Consider the following 23451-nt stretch of genomic DNA (forward strand, 5'->3'; position numbering starts at 1 on the left):
TAGATAGACTGTCACATCACCGAAACTGCCTTGACGTAATAACTATACTGAGACAGTGAAGTAATCAGGGATTGTAAGAGTTACTCCTTGGATTACTTCTAAAATATATATACATACTTGAGACTCTTTTATGGCATGGGCAAAGTTCAGTGATCAAGAAGTGAGGCTTACTGACATACTTCATCAAACAGAGCCAGTGTATGATTTTAATTATGACTGTTGTTGACTTGCTTATTGTATACTTGCTCCTTTAATTCTTTCAACCTTCTTTGATATCCTTGAAGACAGATCCTTGTATGTCTCTTTTCGCGCGAAGCACTCCACCTCTTGCAGGATGGAGTAATTGCAGAGCTGAGGGCCCGCGAGCACCGCACCCTCCAGGTGATCAGTGAACAAAAGGATAAACAACGAACAAATGACTCTACAGAGAAATGCTGCCATTGCCGCTGAGGCCAAGGCGACCAACCAGAGCAAGAAGATCATGCAGGTCATGGAAGAGGCATGCATAATGGTCCGAGAGTTGACCATTCCAGAGGAGGAGCTAGTCGAGGTCGAATGGCCACAAGGGTGCGCGACACTCGAAAAAAGATGGCGCGGGTTCAGTTGGAGATGAACCTACAGATTACAGAGCTCCAGTTGAGGGCCCAGCCTTCAACACCGCCAGAGGTAAAGGAGCAACGGGTGGCCGATGTCACAGAAGCAGTCGTGGCGGTGGAGAATGCAGTAGCAAACTCCACACAGTTGTTCGAGCAATCATTTATGGTCCTGACCAGCTTGCAGAATGACCCAAACATCCAAAGTCTAGAGACAGAAGCGCGCGAACTCCAACAATGCTATGATGAAGTTAAGGGCATAGCACGAACCGTCGGGCTAACACAGAGGTTAACCAAGCTGCAGGAAGCCAAGCAGCTGAAGGAACAAGTGGACGCAACGCTGCTCAAGGAAGCAGTGCTGAAGGCGCGACTAAAGCCTTGGCTGGAGGAAGCTTACGCAGTCACAGGAAACATTGAAGGCAAGCTTGCGACTCTGCAGGCGATGCAACAACAACTTCAGGCTGACAGCATAGGAGCAATAACCGATAAGACAGTTGAAGATGTGACGCAGGCAACAACTCAGTGCACGACTGAAGTTGCGGTCATTTGGGTCGAGTTGTACGGGCTGCGCGCAAAGATCTCCACGCCTACTGAGTGACTCGAGGACGAGTCACGATGTTTGTGTTGGGGGCCTGTTGGGAGTGGGATCCCCCAAGGGCAGTTTTTGGGGCTAAAAGTCCATGTTTAAGTCAATTTTTGTAATATAATTCTAAAAGACTCTGCATTTTGTGGTCGTGGAGGGTGAAGGTGTATGTGTCAAAAAGGGTAGTCCACTCTTAGTTTTGTAAAGTAAAGTCGGCTGTAAGAAATCTACCCATGGTCCATGGACCATGGAATCGTATAAAAAGAGCTAAGCTCTGAGTAGTTTAGACATCAATCAAGGAATAGAATGGCAGATCATGTAATAGAGTGATAGTTTTGAAGAAAAAGTTTAAGTCTTGGGTCGTAGCGTAGGTAGAGGCTTTGCAGTTGAGTGCGCAGAGGTCAGGGTAGAAGTCCGCAGCTGAGTGCGCGGACACCTGTAGCTGTGTGCACAGGGTGGACAGAGTCTGTAAACACTTGGAAGATATTAATAAAATGAGTTATTCTGCAATTTCTGTGTCTTTGTTCGGTTGATGTGTTTGGCTATTTTATGTATGAAGTTCCTTTATTATGCTTATATGATGCGCGAATGAATGCAAGTGGGATTAATGTGATTCTTCTAGACTTGATAACAATTTGTGAAGTGTTTTTGCAATTTATCTTAGCTTGAGCTTCTTCTTCTTATTAGTGTGTGTGTTTGCTTCATCAAATTGCTATCGAAACAAAGAGACACAAACACAAGATGTTTGGCTTTCTGCCAAGGCCAAAACCTCTCCCTCTTGGAGAGGAAAACCCACACAAAATTCTTCTTATGGAGATTCAATTGACTAACACTAAGACCATGACCCTTGACCTACTAGGCCACTCCAAGATCAAGACACCCATCCTCTTCTTTATGGTTGAGATCATTATCATCATTGTTACTACTTCATCGAGGTCATGATCATAATATCACAAAGATCCTTATAGTTGCATCTTGATTTATTTACCATGTCAACTAGGTCTTGTACTTGCTGCACTATAAAGGCTATCCCTGAGATTACTGTTGTTGCCACACTGTTGTACTGAGTCTTATGACAACATTCTCCTTGCACTGAGATCACAATGGTGCTGAGAAGTGTCACTGTAATGCTTGTCTAAGATCATAGTGATCGATTTGAAGTGTTGGTCTACTACCTTCATTCGAGCTTCTTATACCACTGTTACTTTGTATGCAATCTGATAGAGGAGTCTGAAGTTATCACTGCAATTGTGATCGAGGTTTCAGAAGGATGCCAAGGCTCTGTCCTCACCCGAAGTTGCAGAGGTTTGTGCTTACTTTCTTGCACTTTATACGAAATCGTATGCCACTGTGCTTTGACCGAAACTTCAGAGATGTATGCGGAGATATCTCTGCTCCTTATCCACAGTTGCAGGATGTTCGAGATTCTATGTATCCTTCTCCTTTGCTCTTCCTCTTTTGAGATCATCCGAGGTGCTCTCCTTGAAATGTCACTCCATGTGTTATACATATGGGTCATGGTTGACATCCATTAGGCCGGCATGTGAGCCATAAGTCAGACTGACTTATCAAGGAGATCACTGCCATAAGTCATGCCAACTTATCAAAGAGATCACTGTGTTTTCATTTAGCCGACTTGCAGTGCTTGTTAATTCATTTTGCTTGCTGCCTTCTTCAAGGAGATGGTGCTTGTCTTGGAGGGCTTTGATCTAGACACTAGGTTGACTCTTTTACATTTCATATAAGCTCAAGAAGAGCAAGACATTGACTCTTTGACTTTCCTAAGAAATGAGCAAGAAACTCATTCTTATAATTCACAAAACAACATTTCCTTTTCTTGACAAGTACAAAGATCAAAATTACATTTGTAAATTCCGAACCTAGTTACACTTTCTTCAACAGGATCCTCCATGGTCTCATGGATGAGCAGAAAGCAAGACACCGTTGCTTTGAGTAGTGTTGATGCTGAATATGTTGCAGCATGTGAAGTAAGCATAGAAGCAGTGTGGTTAAGGAAGCTGCTGTCCGACTTTGTTTGAAGGACTGATGAACCCTATAGTGATACTTTGTGATAACACCAGTTGTATTCGTTTGTTTGAGGGCCCAATGTTTCATGGGAAGACAAAGCATATCAACAACAAGTATCACTATATTCGAGAGCTAGTACAAAATGGTGTGTTGTAGCTACGATATATGTCCATTGATGATCAGGTAGCTGACATATTGACGAAATCACTTCCGAACAAGAAGCTTGTATACTTAAGGGACAAGCTTGGTTTGGTGGATTTGTCCTTGCTAATTGAGAGGGAGAGATAGACACAACATTCTTGTCTTCACTTGGGAAGAAAGAATGGATGATTGGGTAACTATCTGGCATTCGATATTCTTTGAGAATGTGGTAGGGCATTCAAGATAAGAGTAGTCATGGACCGATATTCTTTGAGGATTAGCTACCCAAGATAAGAATAGTCCAAAGGGAGGTCATACTCTGTGAACACCCGTGTGGAGTATGTACCTTGGAGAGACCATGATGATGGTGTCTATTCATCATTGGTCTCGCCAGCATTGTGCTTTGATCTTGTGGAGAGATAGAGCTGTTAGTCAAGGCCATTGCTATATGACAATGCTGGTTATTATGATGCTAGACAGATGGGTTACCAATCCGACTCTTCTTATGAGATCTCTTCATATTGGGAATGACCATGTACCTCTTATGAATACCTTCCTAGTTAAGAGGGAGTGTTGAAAAAAATGTGTAGCTAGGTTTGGTGTTCATTAATATGAAATGTATTCTTGTAAATATAAAATGAAAAAGAAATTATTATTATTATTATTGGAGGATGGGTTTCATGCTCAAGTTCTTTTATTTTATAGGTCAAGCACCCATTGAGTGCTTCTAGGGTTTGTCTTAGGTATAAGAGTCATTGTCATATATGGAAGACCCATGGGCACATTGTATATTGTAAAGAAAACTTTATTTTGTCTTAAAAGTGTCACAATGCCTCCAAGATCAAGTCGACCTACATGAAGAGCCACGTCCACCCTTAAGGGAGCCTATATATAAGTGGAACTGGTCCTCCATTTGGATCACTCACTCTCTCATCTCTTATGCGAAGAAGACAGAAGAAGAAGATCAAAGAAGGAAGTGTGAACTAGAGAAGGACAAAGAAGTTGAATTGTTTGGGTCTCTCTTTATTCTTCTGGAAGTGCGAAGTTAGGGTTTCTACGCTGGATAGTTTGAGGTTCGATTTTGGAAGCAAGAGAGAAGGGAAGGTAAGCGTAGGTCTCTTAGGGCACCTTACTAGCCCTAGGAATCTAGTGAAGGCAAGCGAAGTCAAGAGGAAGGCTGTTAGAGGGAGATCGAAGTCTCCTAGAGAAGCAACAATAGTGGCTGTAGTTGTTGGGGAGCAGAATTTCGGATCTACTGGGAGGTCGAAGATATTGCAGCAAGAGGTCATGGAAGACTTGATCTTGGAGGGTATTTGTCTGAGTCTAGGTCATGGTATCTGAAAGACAAGAAGAGATTTTCGAGTTTTCCCTTCAAGAGGAGGGGTTTTGGCCCTGGCTTGCAGCGTATATATTGTGTCACTATTCTTACTGTTTTGGTCGCTGTTTGATGTATTGCACATTGGAATAATAAAGATCAAAGCTAATAAGTAAAAAGGTAACACAAACAGTTATTAAGTTAAGAGAATTAACATATACATTGCCCTATTGAATTCTCAACAATTAGAAGATTCCATGCTTCCTTGATGCTTCTCTTGAGATGGCTTTCTATCTTTGAACACTTCTTGAAGAGCTTCCTCAATGTAGTAGAGATCTTCATAATGCCCTTAGTTAACCTTAGCTCTGATACCATGTTGAGAAATCTAAAGGGCAAGGATTATAGATATTTCTCTTTACTTTGATAACTGCTTGTGATGTCTTTTTACTTATTAGCTTTATGACTTATTATTATATGTGTGTATCATCAAACAACCACCAAAACAAGAAGAACAAGAACAAAGGATATAGGCTAGAAGCTAGGGCCAAAACCTCTCCACTTGAGAGGAAAATCTGCAAATCTCCTCTTCCTTATAGATTCTTCAATTGACGAATTCCAAGATCTTAAGACTGACTTTAGAACCCTCCAAGACCAAGACCAACCTTTCCAGATGACGTGTTAACCTTGATCCAGTCAAACCCTTTCAAATCTCTTCCAGTAGCACTTCTTCGACCTCTAGTTGCTGAATTTTGGCCTTTACTGCAGATTTGAAATTTCGGCCCCCCTAGCAGTTGCTGTTGCCACACGTGTGACCTTCAATTTGCCTTCTGAGCCTTCCTTTGACCTTAGCTTGCCTTTCCCTCACTTCTGGAGCTTGAGGATTACCCTTGGTGACCTTTGCTTGACCTACTTGTCTTATTTTCTCTAAGATCGAACTTGTAGATAGAAACCCTAGGTCTTGCTGCAGAAAACCTATTTCTCCTTAGCATGTGAGAGAGAGAGATAACCCAAACAAAGATCTTCTTCGTTCTCTTCCTTCTTCTTCCTTCTTCTTCGCTAGAATGAGAGATGAGTGAGTGTGTCCCAAGGACGACGAGTTCCCTCCTATATATAGGCTCTTCAAGGTGGAAGTGGATCTTCCTTTTAGGCCGACTTGCTAGCTGCGACACTGACTTTGTCTTGGAGGGTATCTGGAAAATTTTTGAGACAAAAATTATTTTCTTTACTAGTTACAATGTGCCTGATGGGGTCTTCCACTTATGACAATGACTCTTTTGACTTCTTGACCTAGGAAAAGCTCTAGAAGCACTCAATGGGTGCTTGACCTAAAATAAAAGACCTTGAGCATGAAACCCATGCTCCAAAAGAATAATTTTTTCTTTTCTTTCATTTTACACTTTACAAGAATCAAAAGTTCAATTCATCTATATGAAGGCCGAACCTAGTTACACATTTTTTTCGACAAGATCTTCCTTTTCGAGGGCCTCGATTAGGTCTTGAAGGTTGTCTTCATAGTTTTGAGATTTGGATTCCCAACACTTGATAAAATCCTTAATAAAACTGCTTTTGAAAGATATGCTCTTTTGGTGGCAAAAATACTTATCCCACTCTCTTTGATCTTCTTCAAACATTTCATAAATAATCTCATCAATGCTTATTTATAATCACATTATTTATTGAAGCATTTTCCATGAATCTTATCACGTGATCAATATTTGAAGAAGCAATACAATTAAATTTGGGACAATTTTCGTAGCAATTTGGGCAAAGATGCTTTGGATATCCCGAATGTCCAAGGCAGGGTATTTCTTATGCAAATCCCAATGAGCCATTTCTTATCCCATAATATCATAATATGAAAATAGGGAGTCACCGGGGTGAATGCAAAATGTCTTAATAAATGCTCACTTCACCCTACAAGCATAAAACAATTGAAGCTCAATTAAGAACTAGGGCTTTGTTCTTCCAATGGAGTCGCTAGACAAGTGTGTTAATCCTTGTCTACGGGATAAGCTCAAATAAGAGAATCCAACCTAGACTTCGGATCACAAGGAGGTGGACCCAACTCCTCCCTGAAAACAACACTAAAGACATTGCTGCAAAATATAGTAGGCCTAGTGTAAAGCCCCACCAAGCAGAGTTAGACTTATGGAAAAAAGAGAAAGGGTTGCCACTATCACCTCAACAACCTAGCTGTTGCTCTTTAGTGTTGTTTGACCATAAGAGTCAAGAGAGGCTTCCCTAGATCATCTAAAGGACATTCTAATGCTATGGCTTAAGGTGAAGGATAAGAGATTTATAATATGTAATAGAGTATCGACAAATCCTAGATATACCTAAATATTCTATACCTCAATTCAAATTCTCTATTCTAGGACCAAAGATATCGCTGCTATAAGTTAGGCTTTGATTGGTTTGCAATGATAGGGTGCACAATGTCATATAGCAACCAAAGAAAAGGCCTTTCAAGGATAATCAACAAAAGGGAGTGATGGCTTTCCAATAAACACCTAGGGTTAGGGTCACTTGATGGGAATTTAGGGCTGAAAAACATGCATAAGCAATAAATAAAGATGACATTTATCAATGCACGATGCGAGATTTTGCTTTTATGTGGCTTATTGATGCAATTCATAATTTCTGAAACATAAACATTCACCATAAATTCACTTTTATTCAATTTCAATTTTCTACCTTATAACCTTAGATGTCTAGGAACAAGGTAAAGAAGAAGAAATTTATTAAATTTTATGGATGATCAACACAATAATGATTAGTGCCTTATCCTATTTGGGAAAATGGAGTATTTTATAGGCTAAATCTTTGAGAATGACCTTGATGAAGGAAGGGGAGGATGGTTAGGGCATCCCGTTAATGCCTTAGCAATTTTCCTTGTGAGGGGAGAAATTATATATAATGAATGCACAATTAGAGTTTCAGGATTTCAACATAGATTTAGTATTTAGTCATGGCAAAAAATAGAAACCCTACTAGCACAAATGCAATATGCAAAATATGAGATAAAGCATGAAACATTTTTTTTCCAGGAAAAAAAACGAACTTTTTTATAAGTAGTAAAAAAGTTACAGTGCATATGAGTTAACATTCTGTAAACAAAAACTGCCTGCTTAGGAACTAGAGCTCCTCTGAAATGATCTTCAGCGCCCCTACAGAGCACTAACAGCATCTTCTATACTCGGCTTTCAGCCACAATCAAGACCGATAACGCTCCAAAAAACTTTCAGTGCCGCCTGGGCCTCCTCTCATGAGGAAAACAACCCAGGCAATGAAACATCCATGTTTTTCGAAACACAGTCTGCTCTTTAAACCAGAGCTTAAAATATGGGAGTTTTAGAACATTGTTTGGCATATGCCATCGTTTTCTAAACAAAAAGAACAGATAAGAACAATGTGCATATATATAAATCAGCACAAAAAGAGAAATTATATGTCTGGAGGGAGATCCGACACACGGATCTGATCATGGTCCTGCTCAGTTACTCTCCAAGAGCCCACAGCTTGCTGCAGGCCTTCTTTAGATAGTCGATCCGCTTCCTCATTGAATTCCCTGTAGATGTGATCAATAGTAAAAACATTAAACTGCTGTTTTAAAAGTTGGATCTCTTCAAGTAACGGCATCAGCATATAGTGTTGGCATCGGTGTTTTCCCAAAACCCAGTTTACAACATTCATTGAATCACCGAAAATCTGAACTGTGAGGATGTGTTTGTGAACAAGCCAACAGAGGAGCAACTTTAGAGCAGTGAGTTCAGCAAAATTATTTGTCCCCCTTCCTATTCCCACTGAGGCTTTTAGAGAATGTGAACCGCTAAGATGAATGGATAAACCGGCTCCCGTGACATCATTTTGAGCTGCCCCGTCAAAAAAGGCCCATGGAATCCCTTCTCTGATAATAGGTTCCTTCCGCGGGGCCGCATTTGCCGATTCCTCCTTTACAGGAATGCTCTCAAGAATGGCGCTGCTTTGAATGGCAATAGCAGTCCCCGGGGTCGCCTGTTCACGAAATATACTTCGGTTCCTTGCGATCCAGATACCCCAACAGATGATGGGAGGTAAATTTCTCAAATTCCTCTCTTGAAAATGATTCCACCAATATTCCCAGGCTGTGGCCAAACAGTCTCCTTCCCATTTTATTCTAACATTTATAAGTTTTTCCGCTTCAGCCCAAACTTGTTTTGTAAAAGGGCATGATAGAAATAGATGGGTGACAGATTCGGATTCAGAAAAACACAGGGGACATCTACCAGGGCCATGTTTGAACCGAGCTTGCAGGATTTCCCATGTTGGGATCCTATGATTTAAAGCGCACCAGAAAAAAATTCTAGCTTTTTTGGACATTTTAGTTTGAACAAAGGTTTTGACCACCAAACAGGAGGGTTCCATCCTTTATTCTTCATTAGTAAACTGTAGCCAGCCTTTGGCGAATAAAGCCCAGTCTCCGCATGCACCCAAACCAGAGAGTCTGGCTTGTCCGATATTCTCACATTTGATCTTTTGAGCTCCTGGATGAATAACTGCCAATCATCTCTCCAGACGGGATCTATGCCTAGGCTGGCCTCAGACCTCCACACCTGCCCCCAAATAGAGTACTGCTCCAAATTAGCTATCTGCCTTAAGGTTCTGATCCCAATATCATCCAGGTGATTGAGCAAATCAGGAGAAAGAGCATAAGCCTCACTACACCCCACCCATGGGTCCCTACCAATCCTCACATTTTCTCCATTCCCAACCCGCCAAGCCAGCCCTTGTTCAATTACCCGAAAAGCCTCAGAAGTGGCTTTCCAAATGACTGAGCAGTTCCTTCCTTTTTTGTTTGGCATTCTAATCCAATCTTCAAGCGGCATGGGGTCGATGTATTTTCTCTTAACAACCTTCGTCCAAAGATTTTCCATAGTGATTATTCTCCAGCCCGATTTTGCTGCTAGAGCGAGACTGAAGTCAGAGGGACTTTTCAACCCCCATCCACCCCAGTCCTTTGGCCTAGCAATCTTATCCCATGCAACCCATGGAAGAACGGAATCCTCCTTCGACCCAGACCACAAAAACCTGCTGCAAATCTGTTTAATTTTATGAAGAGTCCCTTTTGGAATCCATGTCAACGCTGCCCAGAAGACCGGGATAGCCTGAAGGACTGAATTTACCAATGTAAGCCTTCCCGCCCTAGAAAGCCACTTGAAGCTCCAATGAGAAATTCTTTGTTCAATTTTTGCAATTAGCCAATTCCAGTCTTGCTTTCTATAAGCAGATGGTTTTAGCCAAAAGCCCAAATATTTGAAAGGCTGCTCCATGTTACAAGGTCCGAAAGGCAGATGGGCAGCAATCACATTCTCCTCTTGTCTATTGAAACCTTCAAAAATTAGCTGAGACTTCCTCTCGTTTATTTGCAACCCTGTAGCTTTCAAGAACTGATCAAGAATACGCTTAATCTCTAAAATTTCATTTAGGTTCCCATTTGTAAAAAGGAGAATATCATCAACAAAAAGCAGATGAGTAATGTACAGGTTAACAGCAACTTCCAAACCTTTTATCAAACCTGTGCTTTTTGCCTTTGCTAACAGTCTGCTCAAACCTTCTGCAGCAAGAAGGAAAAGAAGAGGGGAGAGAGGACATCCTTGGCGCAGCCCTCTTTGACTTCTAAAGAAATGGGAAGCAGCTCCATTTATCAGAACCGCAAAATTTACATTTGTGACACATCCCATAATCCAATTTATGAAGCCCACCGGGAACCCGAGGTGTGTTAGAAGTAACTTTAAGTATGACCAGCTGACCCTGTCGTATGCTTTAGAAAGATCTATTTTGAGCACTGCCCCCTTCTTGTTTGCTTGCCTTATACTGTGAATAGTTTCTTGAGCTACCCCTATAGCTTCATGAATTTGCCTCCCATCCAAGAAACCAAATTGCTCCTTTGATATACAGCCAGATAAAAGGGGTTTCAATCGAACATCAATGATCTTTGCTATGATCTTGTAAATGGTGTTGCACAGAGAGATAGGCCTAAAGTCTTCAAAGGAGGTAGGATCTTCTTTTTTTGGAATGAGAGCAATGAAAGTTGCATTGAAGGGACCATAGATTTCTCCTTTTACACGAGATTCCTCCACCACCTCTGTAAGTTCTGCCCCGATGGATTCAAAGAAGTGAGAAAAAAGCTCTATAGTCCATCCATCAGGCCCTGGACTTTTGTCTTTTGGCATAGACTTTATTACACTTTCTACTTCTTCCTTTGTCACTTCTCTAAAGAGGTCTTCCGCATCTTCCTCCTCCACAAAACGAGGGAAAGCCTGGGCAGTTCTGATTATTTCCGGCAAAGAAATCCCCCCAGGATCAGAGAAAAGAGAACGAAAATGGTTTTTCCCCATAGTGGACAGATCTTCAAAGGTTGAAGCCTCCCTGCCTTCGGCATCCCTCAACTTCCATATAGTGTTTGCGTTCCTCCTCCCTTTTGCATAATTATGAAAATTTTTTGTATTTTCATCCCCTGCTTTCAGCCAAATAGCTCTGCTTTTTAATCTCCACTCCTCTTCCCTATCCAAAAGGATCTTCGCCTTCCTCTTTTCCAGAGCCAAAATTCTTTCTTTCGACTCTTGAGTTGAATAAGCATCAGTCGCTGGGTCTTCAAGAACCCCCAGATCCTCATCAATGCCTACTAGTTCTTCAAATTGCTTTTTCCTTCGTGCTGATGCCCATTCAATAGTGGCTTTTTTAAGTCTCTTAAGATTTTCCATGAACCGGCCTGCTTTATTCTCGGAAACCTCCTGGTCCGCATGTCTCCAGGTTTCATTGAAGAGCTTAATAAAAGATTCCTCCTGAAGCCAAGAAGCATTAAATTTGAAAGGCGCAGCCGGTTTTGAGGGTGGTTTTGAGAAATCCAGAAAAATAGGGAAATGGTCTGAGTTCCCCCCATCACCCACCCATTGTCGGAACAGAGGTATAGAGGCCGCCAGCCTTTCGTTGATAAGGAACCTGTCCAACCTTTTTGCAATTCTGTCCTCCCCCGTTCTTCTGTTCCTCCAAGTGGGCTTTGCTTTTATGATATTGACATCTATCAAGTGGTTTGATAGAAGAGCATTTGAAAAGAAATCAGTCAGGGGGTCCTCCCTCGCCAGAGGCCCCCAGGCTTCCGCACTTCCCATTGAAAAGTTTAGATCTCCCCCGATGATAAGATTTTTATCTTTAAACAGATTTTTTGAGAGAAGATCGTTCCAAAAAGGAACCCTACCCTGGCAAGGGCCATAAACATTGGCGAGCAACAGAGGAATGTCAAAATCAGGGGATACCACCTCCAACCCTAAAACATTTGATAAGCCCCAAGAATTTAAGACCTTCAGCTTTCCCTTCTTAAAACCCATAGCAAGTCCTCCTGAGTGACCAAAAGCATCAGCAGCTATGAAAACCCAGCCAGGTAACAGAGAGCCCAGTGCACTTTCAACATCCATTCCTTTGCCCAGAGTTTCTTGAAGAAAAACAATATCCGGGTTATGACGGGCAATGAGGTCTTTCAACGCTAGTTTTTTGGGTTTACTAGCTAAACCCCTGCAATTCCAAGAAAGGCAAATCATTTTATAACCGTCTCAGGGGGTTTTGCTGCTCTAAGCGCCCCGGGGATTGTCATCTGTTTCCCATCAGCTACATCGTAAACTGCTTTTGCTTGAGTTTTTGAAAGCATGGATTTCCGGCCTCTACCCTTCTTAGGGCAAGACTTTGGGGTTTCAGTCCCCAAACCGCCAACAGGGTCCATGATCTCCTTCGAACACCCCACTTTTTTACTATGGGATCTAAGGTTATACTGACAACCTACAGAAGGGGGCTCAGTACCCAATCCCAGAGGGGGGAACTCCTCACAGTTCAGATTTAAGGTGGGCATATCATCCGTGAGTTTTTCAATATTTTGCATTACAGTCTTACATTTGTTAATTTTAGAACCCCCCCCTTCAACAGATTCAGATAAAAAGGCAGAGGTATTATGAGAGTGCATACCCGGTTGTTCTTCTGCAGTGGTCATGTCCGGTGCAGAAGGAGGAAAGTCCGGTATCGGTTGGTTCTCAGGCTCGCTCCTCGCTTCTCCATCGTCCATGAGCTTCCCCTCCACTGTCTGCTGCAGTTGTTCCTCCACAGGATTCCCATGTGGTGCAGTCTCCCCCTGTGATCTCGCGACCTGCGGTCTAGGCCCATTCCACTCCTCTTCATCTCTATGGGTCCTCCTCCTCCTCCTTCCCAACGGGCAATCCCTCGCAAGGTGCCCATGTTCATGGCAGATGTGGCAGCGGAACGGTAGAAGTTCATAGTCCAAAGGCTGTTCTACCACATATTCTTTATATCGCAACGTGATGGATTTTGCCAAGCCGTCCTTGGGATTTAGCCTCACCAGAATCCTTGCCACTGCCTTCTCATAGGTGTCTAAATATGACCTGTCTGCATCCAGATAGGTTCCCAACAAGTTCCCAATAGATTTGAAAACGGAATCCGCCCAGAGGAAAGGAGGTAAACTTGGGGCCCTTACCCAAACCGGGAACTCATCAACTTTCTCTTTTGCCGCATCGAACAATGGCGTCCATCTTTTGAAGAAAACAGGCCTGTTCTCGAAATGCCAATTTTGTCCCTCAACCCATTCCATAGCCTCCCTGCTATTAAAACTGACCATGAACCATCCTTTTACCAGTGAGTTTAATTTGAACGAGGTCGCTGGGGCGCCCGACCATTGGCTCGATGCCCACTGCCTAAGAGCTTTGCCTGAAACGGGTCTCCCTCTAATTCTACCCACAAGAGTGACCTCTGCCACCTCCAGAATGCCATCCACCTGCATGTCCATATCCAGAACAAGTTCCGAGAAACACTTTGTCTTCAGCGGTTTAGATTTCTTCCTTTTTTCTCCTGCCCTTCTCACCTCCGGATCTGCATTCTTAGCGCCGAGGTCTGGGGCTTGGAAAAACTCCTCCCTTTGTGTCCCAGACTCAGGCCTTTCTGCCTGAACCTCCCCATCCTTTAAAGATGTTTCGACCAGTCCCTCAACTGGGCTGCCAACCCCCTCTTCCTCCGAGGGTTCCTTTCCCCTATCTTTCCCTACCCCCAGGGGCGACGAATTCACTCTCTGGTTTGCATGTCCGCCTGCTTCAGTAAGCAATCCTTCCGACCCACTGAACCCTTGATGAGGGTTCTTTTGAAAAAGTCCCCTATTTACAGTCGACGAATGAAGACCTCCCCCGACCTCATTCCCAGAGGGTTTGAGACCTCCAACCGATCTCCATACCCCTTTGTTCTGAACAGAGTTGATAATATCTTCTAAGCCCCCGGACGGACAAAAGATCTTTGATGGGGATAAAGCCTTACCAGTCGGCGCAACAGAAACCTTTTCCTCTCCACGAGCTCGCATCTGGAATTGGGGTTTCCTTCTCAAAACTCTTGCCAACGATGCCTAGGTTTCCATACAGATCCCAGCTCTCATCCAGCAGACCTCTAGCAAAGTTTGAGGTTCTCGTACCCGACGCCAAGATCAAACCAGCTCCACTCCCTTCAAGCTTTCCGAGCATCTCTCCAATGTTTTGCGCATTGATATCTTTCCCCCAGACCGTGAGTAAGTCTTCTGGCGATGGGTCGAGCTCCACCGACTCATTTGCATGAACCATAGTAAAAACCTAAAAAGGCCGTAAAAGGTAAAAAAAACCTTCCAACCGTCGCCCGAGAAAAACAGCTAAAAAACCGCCTGCAGACCGAGGAATTGCATACAAAGCAGCTAATAACAGGATACCAAACAGCTCCAGGGTTAAGTCACGGGTTGCATAGGAAAAACCGCGCACTCCGCCCTTTTCCGGAAAAAACAAAACCGCCCGCCTGAGAGAGAAAACTTTGACTTACGACGCCATACCGCTTGGCCCACGACGGCATCCCATCCCCTCTGCATCCGTCAGCGCTACACCACCCGTACCTGCGTGTCAGCCTGCAGGGTCCTGTGCTACCTAGGCCTAGGGCCTAGAGGTCCAGGATCGAACCCTGCCCTCGCCATCATTCCTCCTCCTACACTTGGTTTTTTAGACATGAGGAAATTTATGTTAATATCGAATATTAGCAAACATAATGATTTGAATTTTCGATAAAGCATGAAACATACAACATTCTCCTAGAAACAATTATTTCAATCCTAAGAAAAACATCTCCATACAAAAGACCATCTCTGTAAGGATTCACACCATAACAAAGTCACATCTTTGCCCAAGTAGTGAAAAAGGATTAAGTGGCACTCTTTGCTAGAGAAGAGTTATAAAAATGTGATGAAGAAATGAAATAATGGGATCCTCTTTTTATATGAGGCTTAGAACCCTTATTTTTACAAAAATACAAGTAAAATCCTTATTACGAGTTTACTTGAGTGTTCAACAAGTGTGAGGTTACAAAACAACCTCATAATAGCTCGAAAACATAACAAATAATGCCAAAAGAGCCCACATGCGTGGGAAAAAAGCCTCCTTCACTAAGACATCATTCTCCAGAGGAGCTCAAAATGCCACAAATGACAAATAGGCTAATATGTGCTCCATACTCCAAATGGGTAGCTCAAATTCCATTGGTATGTCGCCAAAGTGCCTCCAAACTAAGACGTTGTCACCGAAGTGCCCTACATCACCCTCTAAAGGGAAAGATGGTGACATGGCATCAATATGCTCAAGCGTTTGGGTCAAATAGTGATGTGCAAGCCCTCCCCAATCATCTCAAGGATAACAATCATCATTCGAGCTTCAGAACAAGCAACACACATCACAAACAATGTCAAGGTCAACTTGGGAGCATCCTAGGTCCATTTGGGCACATTATCAGTATATCCAACACCGAGCTTCATTGGCTTAGCGTTTCAACGTCTGGGTGTACTTCTAAGTGTCAAGTACCATGTGGAGCCATCACATAGCCTAATGCTCTGCTCTGGGTAGGCAATGCTGCATCAACAAGGTCATATGCTCTCTTGGATATGTAAAATGGCCTTTGGAATGCCACTAAGAAGGCTAATAATCATCTCTCAAAAGGCCTGTGCTACTGTAACAATACCACTTGACAAAACCTTACTCAAAATCAAGTGAAATCACCAATCATGAGGGACAATAACCATAAATGCATCATAGTGGGCCATACTTGATGCTGGGGGCATAGTAATTCTTCACTGGAAGCTCAACTTCAAATGTCTAACTAGATGAAGTTCCGTTAACATGTTACATCCTTATGATATGGATGGTTAGATGGATAAACATTTTAGGTGTTTCCAACCCCCAAGGCAAAGTGATACATCCCAAGTTAACCCATCAATTCATAGGTGTCTGTGAGAATGGTGGTTGTAGAGTGGGAAAGACTTCAAGGCAAGGTGCCATAGCCATGTGACCAACTAATAGAGTCCAACATTATGAGTGTATAGGTGTAAGGAGGGAGAAATCGTGAAGGCATGAGTTATCCCTTCCTCGGCTTGCTTTTTCCACTCCTTTGGTGCACCTTTTACTTCTTTATGATTTATCTTTCTTTGAGTGCATAACTCAGGAGCCCAAACTTTTGATATTTTCCATTACGTCTTAAGAATGAGTCAGTTTATTGCTCATCAGGGTTGGGACAATACAAGTGTTCCTTTTTATGGATGAAGCATCATGTGCTTGAGGAAATGGGTGATGCTAATGAGGGGTTAGAGCTCATGCTAGGCTTTTGCCCACGCACTAATCAAATGTTCCAACCATCTTTTGCATTTTTCATTTATCTTTCATTGTAGCTTTCTTATGATTTTATCTTTCTTTTAGTTGCATCAACCTCTAGGGCAAGGTTTTCTAGGAGTAGACTCAAGGATGAGGATGAAAGAGTGATAATCCCAATGACCAATGACCACCAGCTCGAGGAACGAAGATGAATAAAGGGAAAGATGGAAAGTGATAAGTATAGAATATCTTGGACATGCTACTTCAATTATATTCTTCCCAATAGTGCACTTCCTAAAATCCCAAGGCCTTAGTTGAGGTCCCATCAGACTAGAGTCAAAGACCAATCTCCTAGTTCAAGCGAGGGAACAAGAATAAAATCAAGATTGGTCAATCATCCAGTTTGCCCCTTGATCCATATTAGTATGCCCATAATATTAAGTGAAAGCACATGATTGCAAAAATGGTTAAAGTACCTGTCGATGGATGACCCACCTTTCTTCAAGCAGGTTTACTGGATGGGGGAGAGAAATCTGACTTGAGCAAGAAGTGGAGGATCTTGGCATCGTTGTCATGTCCTAATCATACAGGGTTGTTGGCTGGCTGGTTGTCCAAGGGGGATAACTTTTTCTCCTATGGGTTACACACTTTTTGGTGGGTAACAAGACCCAAAAGTGATGATGTGGCCTTCAAACAATGCTTAAAACCTAGATGTTTGGCTTTTTCGGGGGCGAATGTGGTTGAGAATGTAGTTGAGTTCACAAGTTGTTAGGACGATTTGGAGGTTCTCGATTGTAGGTAACAAGGTGGTAATATCCTTGGATAGTGGCTCAACTAACTGGAAAGCTTTCGAAGTGTTTCTCAAACTCTTGGAATTTCTCTTGCCCAATCTGGAACATTTCATTCTAGTACCCAAGTTCCTAGGTATAAGGAATGCTAGGAATGTGTTTTGCAAACTTCAAGAACTGTTCCTTTGCAACTGTGTTGTATATGTAAAATTTGATTTATTTCTTGTTGATGTACCCTTGTCCCATGTTTTAAAAGTGTTGTATAGTTACTTGTGCCCATTCTCACATACCCATTCCTTGTCAACCTAGCTCAAACATGACTTCTATCATGAATGGTGATTGGAATTCCCATGCTAATTTTGATTCTATAATGGCACTGTGTGTTATGGTTTGAATTTGCAACATCTATTCTTTTTACACTTTTTATATCCTTTTGTTAGGCAAATACTTTTAGTTCCTAGATAGACATCCCCTTTCTTTCAGTATTGATCTAGGAGTTGCTTTTGCACCCCGACATTTTATTGATACTGGATTGCATCTTTCAGTACCATTGACCTACTTTTCTGGTCATTTGTTGGACATTAATAAATTTATCTTACCTGTCATGAACCAAAAATGACACTAAATAGAACACAGCTCACCATTTTTTTACCATCTTAAACCAAAAATGACAGTGAACAGCATGTGGCTAATTTTTTTAAATCCTCTGTTGTTGTGCCTTCATAATTTCTTTTAAGAGTCAAGCACAGTTCTCTTTGTCATGTCTGTTTACCTCATGTCTCCTGTAGCAGTTTTGTGTTTTCTGTGACATTTACATGCTCATTACAAAAACAGCTTCGTGCATCATTGTTGTAGGAATCAAGCATGCTGTCAGGGTCTTTTGGAACCCTTTTCTGTAGTCTTGAGATTTGTCAGTTCTGCTAATAGCTCATTAATATCTTACTTACAAACAGGGGCACTCGTCCCATCTGAAAAGCAGTTTGCTGTTCAGGCCAAAATAATAAAGCTTAAACTGATCCACTAGCACATTTTCTTCCAAATGAAGCTTTGTTGCCCCAGATTTTGCTGGTAATTCGAAGCACAACGTTTTGTCTATGTTCTAGAGTTTCATTCTTTGATTTCCACCCATTTTACCATAGTCTACTCTTCATTTTTGTGGAGACCTTTGTGTCCAACCAAGCAATTACTCATCTCAGTAAAGAGTTTTTCTTGCCCAGCCTTCGGTCAACCAAGGTACCTCCATATGCAAGTGTTTACTGAATTCTTAAGCAGGATCAGCCTCTGAATGAAGTGGGTTTTCCACTGGACTCTACCAAGCTTCCAAACATCGGAGAGCTGTCTTACCTTCTGGAGTTAGTGATCCTGTTCTCTGATCCCATTCTTATCTTTGCTGTGAATCTTTTCTTGGGTTGTTGCCAGAACTTTTGAGGAATGCAATAGCCTGAATGAGTTCCTTTACTTTTTCTGCCATCTTCCATCTTCTTCTATTTCATGTTGCAATTTACCATCTTCTGGGAAGTCTTCTTGTTCTATATTTGGATAAATCACAACATGTCACCAGATGTATCATGGGGATGTACTTGCATTTCTTGCATCCATGGGTCGTGGGGATGCTAGGAAATGTCCCCTACTGGCCCTGAGATGCAGGGAATGGCTAGTTGAGGTCCCAAGCCATATCCTGATTGAGGGGGCATCCCAGGGATGTCCCATTGACATCTCATTTTCCTTGATGGAGGTTGACTGACATTACAGTATCCTCTATGCTGTGGGGTGATTTCCTCACCAAAAATCCCTATAATATTTTATTATACCCTAATACCCATATTAAAACCCTAAACCATTACATTTCTTCTTGTATTTTCTCGGGATCCTATTTGTCCTGTACCTTGCCACATGGGGGATCCAGGCCCCCAGCCATCCTCGAATCTTGCCTCATCCAAGAGGCAAAATGTAAAGATACCTTGCACTTAAAGGGTATATTTTCATAATCCGCTGGCTCTTCGAAGTAAGGTTTGAGAGCTTAAGAGTTCCCGAGACTAGAAGTCATTGTGAGGATATTTAGACACTTGGGAGGTAGTCAAGATCAGCTTGAGCTAATGCATCTTTATGTATAAAGTGTGTTTCCTTAGTATGCATTTGTAGTTATCTAATATGATGGTCACAGTATGTTTTAGATATAAACTTTAAAGCAATCTGAGGTTTCATAATCTCCTTAATACGAACGGCTATATTGATCTGTGGCTTAACGTTTGTTCTATGATCTCTATTTAAAGAGCATGGAGGGTCATCTGCTGTTGATACTTTCTGAGAAAGTCATGCATATTTTTCTTTTTCTTTTTGCATTAATATATTGTATCGAGTGGTTGCGTTGGCCTGGGCCATGGATATTTTTCTCTTTGAGGGTTTGTGTACTGGTATTTGATCTGCATGTGTGAGCAGTCGCTTAAGGTGTTCAACCTGTGTGGAAATACTCTGTTTACCAAACAGTCATTTTTCTTGTAAATTTAAGGGAATACAATCTGGCATATTGTAATTACCAGTTTTGTGTTGTGACTTATTTGTGAACTCTGAGATTGCAGTGCAGCTGCTCAGGGATTACAAATTGATTCAGAATTTCAAACACAGATTCATGCATGACTGCTAAAGTTAGCCTAGGAAGCATAATCCAGACTGGAATGGTTTGGTGAGTGTCAACCATAGCCACAAAGCCTATCCTATTAGTTGGCATTCTATATAAAAGGATTGGGCGAACATCTGGTGCAAGTTCTATGGATTTGAAAATTTTGTTTTGGAAGATTTATGAAAATAGGCAATTTCTGAATATTCATCACTTATTTTATGTTTTGAGTTTATAATCTTTGTATAAGAAGTCTCATCTTGTGTTTGTATGATAATGGCTGATAATTGTTACTTATATATATTTGTTTGGGGATTAGTGGTTGCAACTGTCACTGACCAGCTATGCGATTACCTCTGAGGTAGAAAAGTCCCCCCTGCAAGTGGGGAGATTTGTTTGGATGTATTAGTATTTAACAGCCATTACCTACGATAGACATTCACCATTTCTGATATCCTATTTTCTTTTGGATGCTCAAATAAGGTGCACATTCTGACTCCCACTAAGGTTGGTAATTATATTCTAGCAAGATAGAACAAGTTGATCTGTCAAGTGAATGCCATCGGGCACAAATAGTCCCTTTTTGTGGCTTCAGAAACAAATTTTCTTAGAAATATTGGCTTCCATGCTTATTGAAACGACAATCTTGTATACCAACTGGCATTAGTAAAATTGCATTCTTCTACTAATGGTATTAATAATTAATGTTCTGTATATGATCATTAAATTTGTTTGGATGATTTTAGTAGTTGCCCAAGTGTGCATTTTAGAATGCTTGACAATGTTCAAATGTTAACAATTTATTTGCAACCTATATATCATAGTTGAAAATTTTCAATGTGCTTGACATGGTAAGGAAACTGACTTTGTAGAAATGTTAGTGTTACAAGCATTTCTCTGGTGGACTTTTTTCACTTGTATCAGTAGTACAAGGGTACGTGGTGTATCCACACCTCAGGTACACTTTCCTGACAGGGATGCTATAGTTGGGATGTGGGTCATATCCCAGATGTGTCCAGGCTGTACTAGATTCGTTAGGGGATGCAGTGTGGTACCTCTCTGTCTGTAATCCCAGTCATCTTGACATGTGGACATACCCTGCAGGATGAGGGATGTCTACACATCCCTTATTTGTGGGTCATGCTCAAGGAAAGAAAAACAAAAAACTAAACCCTATTAACATCACCTGCTGTCTACTTATATAAATAGCTATTCAACTCATTTCTGCAAACCCTAATCTCTCCACATATCCTCTACTTTAACTCACTTATCCGATTTTACCCTTTGCCTTTTTTTCCACAGTGCTGGGCATTTCTTAGCTGTTGGGCATTCATTTGGAACTGAAAGCTTGCATTGTTTTTCTGACTGTTTTTCTTGGATTTGACATTTATGGAGCTGAAGGGGCTCTCTTGTGGTGTTGGAGAGGGATTCCTGTGGTGTACTGTGTTCTAGAGGACTTCACTGACTTTACACAGCAGATGTTGGCATGGATGATGTTGGGGTAGGTTTCAAGCACATAGATGATGGAAGTAGAAGACCAAGCATTTGAAATTTGTGATTCTGACTTTTCTTTCTTTAATACATTAGAAACTTTTAGAATTTTTTTTTTTTTGTAAGACTAACCTAAGTATCCACGGGGGATTTGAACCGGCAACCTATCGCAAGGAGTGCCTTAACAGCGCACCCATTCACCGTCAATCCAAAGCCCCATGGGCGAAACTTTTAGAATTATTAATAATTACTGTTTATGTCATTGTATTTCATTTTGATTTATTCTTTTTGGTGATAACTCATGAGTATGACATGAGACATTGTGAATTAGAAATACAACAATTCATTGGATATGAAATAACAAAATGTGCAAATGAAATGTGATTCATGAACTGCGATGTCATGATTTATCATGCTATTGCTTTCATGGTTTTCATTGTTCAATTGAGAATGATTAGTTTCAAGTTGAATGTTTAATTATCAATTATTTAGTATATTTTTTATTTTTATATATTTGGGAGACAGTCCCCTATGTGTTGTACCTCTGCCCTTCCCTGTTTTGTTTTGGGGGGCCTTCACACCTACTGGGTACATGTCCCAGCATCCCCACATAGAAAAATTTGGTGTAACACTGCTTTATATATTGAAGCCGCTCACCTCACTGACTTTGTTTCAATTATATGTTTTTCTTTCTGTGTTTGTTTATATTCAGGGTTTGATTAAATTTGTTCTGCTAATTTCCTTGTGTGTTTCCTACTCACTTCCACCATCTGAAAACTTTTATCAGGGGTACTTAGAGGAAACAATGGAGAGAGCCCCACATTTGAGGCAGCTTCTACATTATTACAGTGGTCATGGCAGAATGACTGCTCGACAGGAGCAGAAAGAACTGGAGTCTATTGGAAGTCAGCTTCCTCATGAGGCCCATCCATCTGTGAAAAACTTTATGGATCGTGCTCTTTTATCTCTTCAGGTTTGTTTATTCATCATAAATTTTCTATCTAGTATGCTAAAGATGGATGATGCTTGCGAAGCGGTTCCTATATATATATTTTTTATTTTGAGATCTATCTGAAGCATTTGATCTTACACCTTTTTGTTTACCTATATTAGTTTTAACTAGATAATTTTATGCATTGTTGCATTCAAAATTGCTTGAGACTTTTTTTTTTTAAACCATAACTGGAAAATTATTTTTATTTAAATCTGCAAAAGGCCTGCAGAAAGATTACATCAAAAGTCTGGTTTGAGTTTGGCAAACAAAATGCCTTGTCCGTATACAAAATCCCCAGAATATCTGTACACTATGTGTTTCATAACATAGACCTAATCTTCTAAGAACCTTGAAAAATATTCTATTTAGCAAAAAGCATGACGACTGGCACGTTCTTCCTGGATGGCTTTTGGAGAGGCAGAGTACTGCTTTACTATGTCCATATATTCAGCAAGCTGGTGCACAGTTTCATCTTTGAGTTAACTGACAATCTTTGACTAGATGTTTTTGATTGATCTCCCTTGGTCAAGTTTATCACCATATTCCTTAGTAGATTGCATTCCCAAAGTTATTCTTAATCACTCCAATTTGAGAATTGACTTGGCTGTCTTTCTCATGAACTCTATAGGTGACAGATTATACAAATGACCTGTTGCATTGGAGTTGCTCCTCATGACTTCTAAGGACTCTTCTGATATCTTGTAGCTCTCTGTAATCCCTCGAGGCTGTGCCAATACCAGAATCCACAGTTATATCTGGATTCCTGCAACCTCCCAATTCCCAGATTCATTGTCACACATTGCATGCCCATGCTAACCCAGGTATCCGACTGCTCTAGAGTGATAGTGGACTGAATTTCAACTGCAAAGAGTAGGACAAAGATGAACAGATAGGTACTTGGATAAGAATGTGGGTTGCTATTCTTGAGGCTGTGTTAAGAATAGCTTGGAACCTCAGGAAAACTTCTTGCACAGAGCAATCTCAGAGGGGAATGCACCCCTGAAAACTGGCTACAGCTAGAAACAGAGGAATGAAGAAAACCACTCGTGATAAACAAAAACTTGTTCCAGACCACACTGTGTTCCTTCCAAACTTTCCACAGATGATTCCCTTTTAGAATTGTTTTATTCCCACTGCGATCAGGGAAATCACCAGTCTCGAATTCAAATGCATGTAAAACCATTACACCAGAAGAAAACCACTCGTGATAAACAAAAACTTGT

General features: G+C 41.4%; 1 protein-coding gene across 2 annotated transcripts in view; it reads left to right on the forward strand.

Moving 5' to 3' along the window:
• Positions 1-23451, forward strand: part of LOC149152637 (uncharacterized) — a 154395-nt gene that overhangs the window by 125835 nt on the left and 5109 nt on the right. For both annotated transcript variants that reach the window (XR_016262543.1, XM_089439506.1), the window contains exon 3: positions 22022-22207. Coding sequence is in view for 1 of the 2 variants with exons in the window: in XM_089439506.1 (XP_089295632.1) it covers positions 22022-22207 (186 nt within the window). In the remaining variant the exon portion in view is untranslated. The remainder of the gene's footprint in view (positions 1-22021; positions 22208-23451) is intronic.

Source organism: Pinus tabuliformis, chromosome 9 (genome assembly GCF_031772625.1).
Source record: "Pinus tabuliformis cultivar Carrire ecotype Pingquan chromosome 9, CPIR1, whole genome shotgun sequence".
Lineage (NCBI taxonomy): Eukaryota > Viridiplantae > Streptophyta > Pinopsida > Pinales > Pinaceae > Pinus > Pinus tabuliformis.